This window comes from Gopherus evgoodei, chromosome 24 (genome assembly GCF_007399415.2).
Source record: "Gopherus evgoodei ecotype Sinaloan lineage chromosome 24, rGopEvg1_v1.p, whole genome shotgun sequence".
NCBI lineage: Eukaryota > Metazoa > Chordata > Testudines > Testudinidae > Gopherus > Gopherus evgoodei.
The window spans coordinates 2,522,758-2,524,658 of NC_044345.1; the positions used below are offsets into that span (position 1 = coordinate 2,522,758).

At 44.8% G+C, this 1,901-nt stretch overlaps 1 protein-coding gene across 1 annotated transcript; it reads left to right on the plus strand.

Moving 5' to 3' along the window:
- The first annotated feature begins 401 nt into the window (after positions 1-401).
- Positions 402-1,141, plus strand: LOC115639417 (claw keratin-like). The gene has a single exon (XM_030542127.1). It carries the CDS (start codon positions 402-404, stop codon positions 996-998), a length of 597 nt encoding a protein of 198 aa, XP_030397987.1. The 3' UTR covers positions 999-1,141.
- The last annotated feature ends 760 nt before the right edge of the window (positions 1,142-1,901 follow it).

Genomic DNA, 1,901 nt, shown 5'->3' on the forward strand with positions numbered 1-1,901 from the left:
TCCAAAGAGCCACACCCAATATCCAAAAAGAAAAGAATTGGATTACCATTATTCTAGCCATGTTCTCATTGAGAAATGTCTAAACTGAACACAGAATGTCCATAATAGACATAACTACACTGATTCCAGTCAGTGCTTTTCAGACACAGTCATTGAGAAGACTTCAAATAGGCCGTTTGGGAGGGAAGTTTAGTGGGAGAAGAGAAGAGGCGTAGAAAGCGGAAATAGAAGAAATAATAACTATGAACATAGGGACTGAGTCCACTCCTCCTCTCTCTCGGGACTTGTAGATCTCACTACAGTAGTAACCGAGCTTTGAAGCCTTTCTTCCACTGACACTTGTGCCTTCTCTTTAATCTGTTTCCCGTTGGGTGTTTCAGGTTTACCTCCATCACAGAAAGATGTCTTGCTCCAGCCTGTGCTATCCAGAATGCGGAGTGGCCCGTCCCAGTCCAGTGTCTGGCAGCTGCAATGAGCCGTGCGTTAGGCAGTGCCCTGATTCTGAAGTTTTCATCAAACCACCACCGGTTGTCGTAACCTTCCCAGGACCAATTCTCAGCAGTTTTCCTCAGCAGAGTGAAGTGGGAGCTGTTGGAGCACCTGTGGTCGGATCTGGCTATGGAGGCTCCTTCGGTTCGGGGGGGTGGAACGGCTATGGAGGCCTTCTGGGTGGATTAAGTGGTTATGGTGGACTGGGTGGTTATGGGGGAGGTTATGGGGGAGGTTATGGTTACAGGGGATTAGGTGGTTATGGGAGCCATTCTGGTTATGGGGGACTGTGTGGTTATGGGGGAGGTTACGGTTACAGGGGATTAGGTGGTTATGGGAGCCATTCTGGTTATGGGGGACTGTGTGGTTATGGGGGAGGTTATGGGGGACTGTGTGGTTATGGGGGAGGTTATGGGGGACTGTGTGGTTATGGGGGAGGTTACGGTTACAGGGGATTAGGTGGTTATGGGGGATTATGCAGTTATGGGGGATACGGCCGTAAGTATTGAGTTGGATACTGTGGGCCCTGTTAATCCCACACGAATATCCATGAAATAAAGGAGAATAGACCCGACTTGTTCTATACTTTCCAACAATATGTATCATAAACATCTCGCTTTGAATTATGCTATGGCAGACATGTAATGGAGAACCTGCCCACTCTGCTCTGTATTATTTCTTCCTGCAATTTTGTATTGCAAATTTCATTCGCATTAAAAACTATACAGCATCATAATATCAGTCTTGTGGTCCTCCTTGTTTCTCCCTATTTGTTTAAAAATTCATCTCTGTGGAGCAGGCAGCACCAGGCACATGTCAAGTTGCAACTTTGAAAGCCATGGAGTGAATCCGGCCCTTGAAGAGATCCATAGGATTATGCAAACCTTCTGCACAGGGCCAGAGTTCCTCCTTTCATTACCTGGTTGAGCAAAGTGTCTTTTCATGAAATGATTTTTATATATTGTCACTTAAAGAATGTACATTTTTACTTTGGTTTCAAGAAGACCAATCATTGGTTCATGGTAAGCGAAGGTGTGACTCTTTGCAGGAGAATCACCCAGGTTTTCAGAAGGAAAAGAAAATTGGCCAGCAAATTGCTTGGTTAATGCATGGTTAAGTCAAGTCCCGACCTGTTGAATGGCAGAGTATCTTTGGAGACAGACTGCCTTTGCTTCTAGAGTGCTTTGAAGGTTTGGCTGTTCACTAGATAGCTCTTCTCAACTTTAATTCCACAAGTTTATGTAGTATAAGAGTCTAATGGCTTTTGAGGTTGCTCTTGCTCATTACACTCCATATATATGACATCCTCAGGGTCAATCGTGGCACGATGTTGCAGGAACTGCAAATTAAAAATGACATTTTCATCTACACATTTTGTCAACATTTTTGTGTCCTTCAGCCCCCAGAAGATG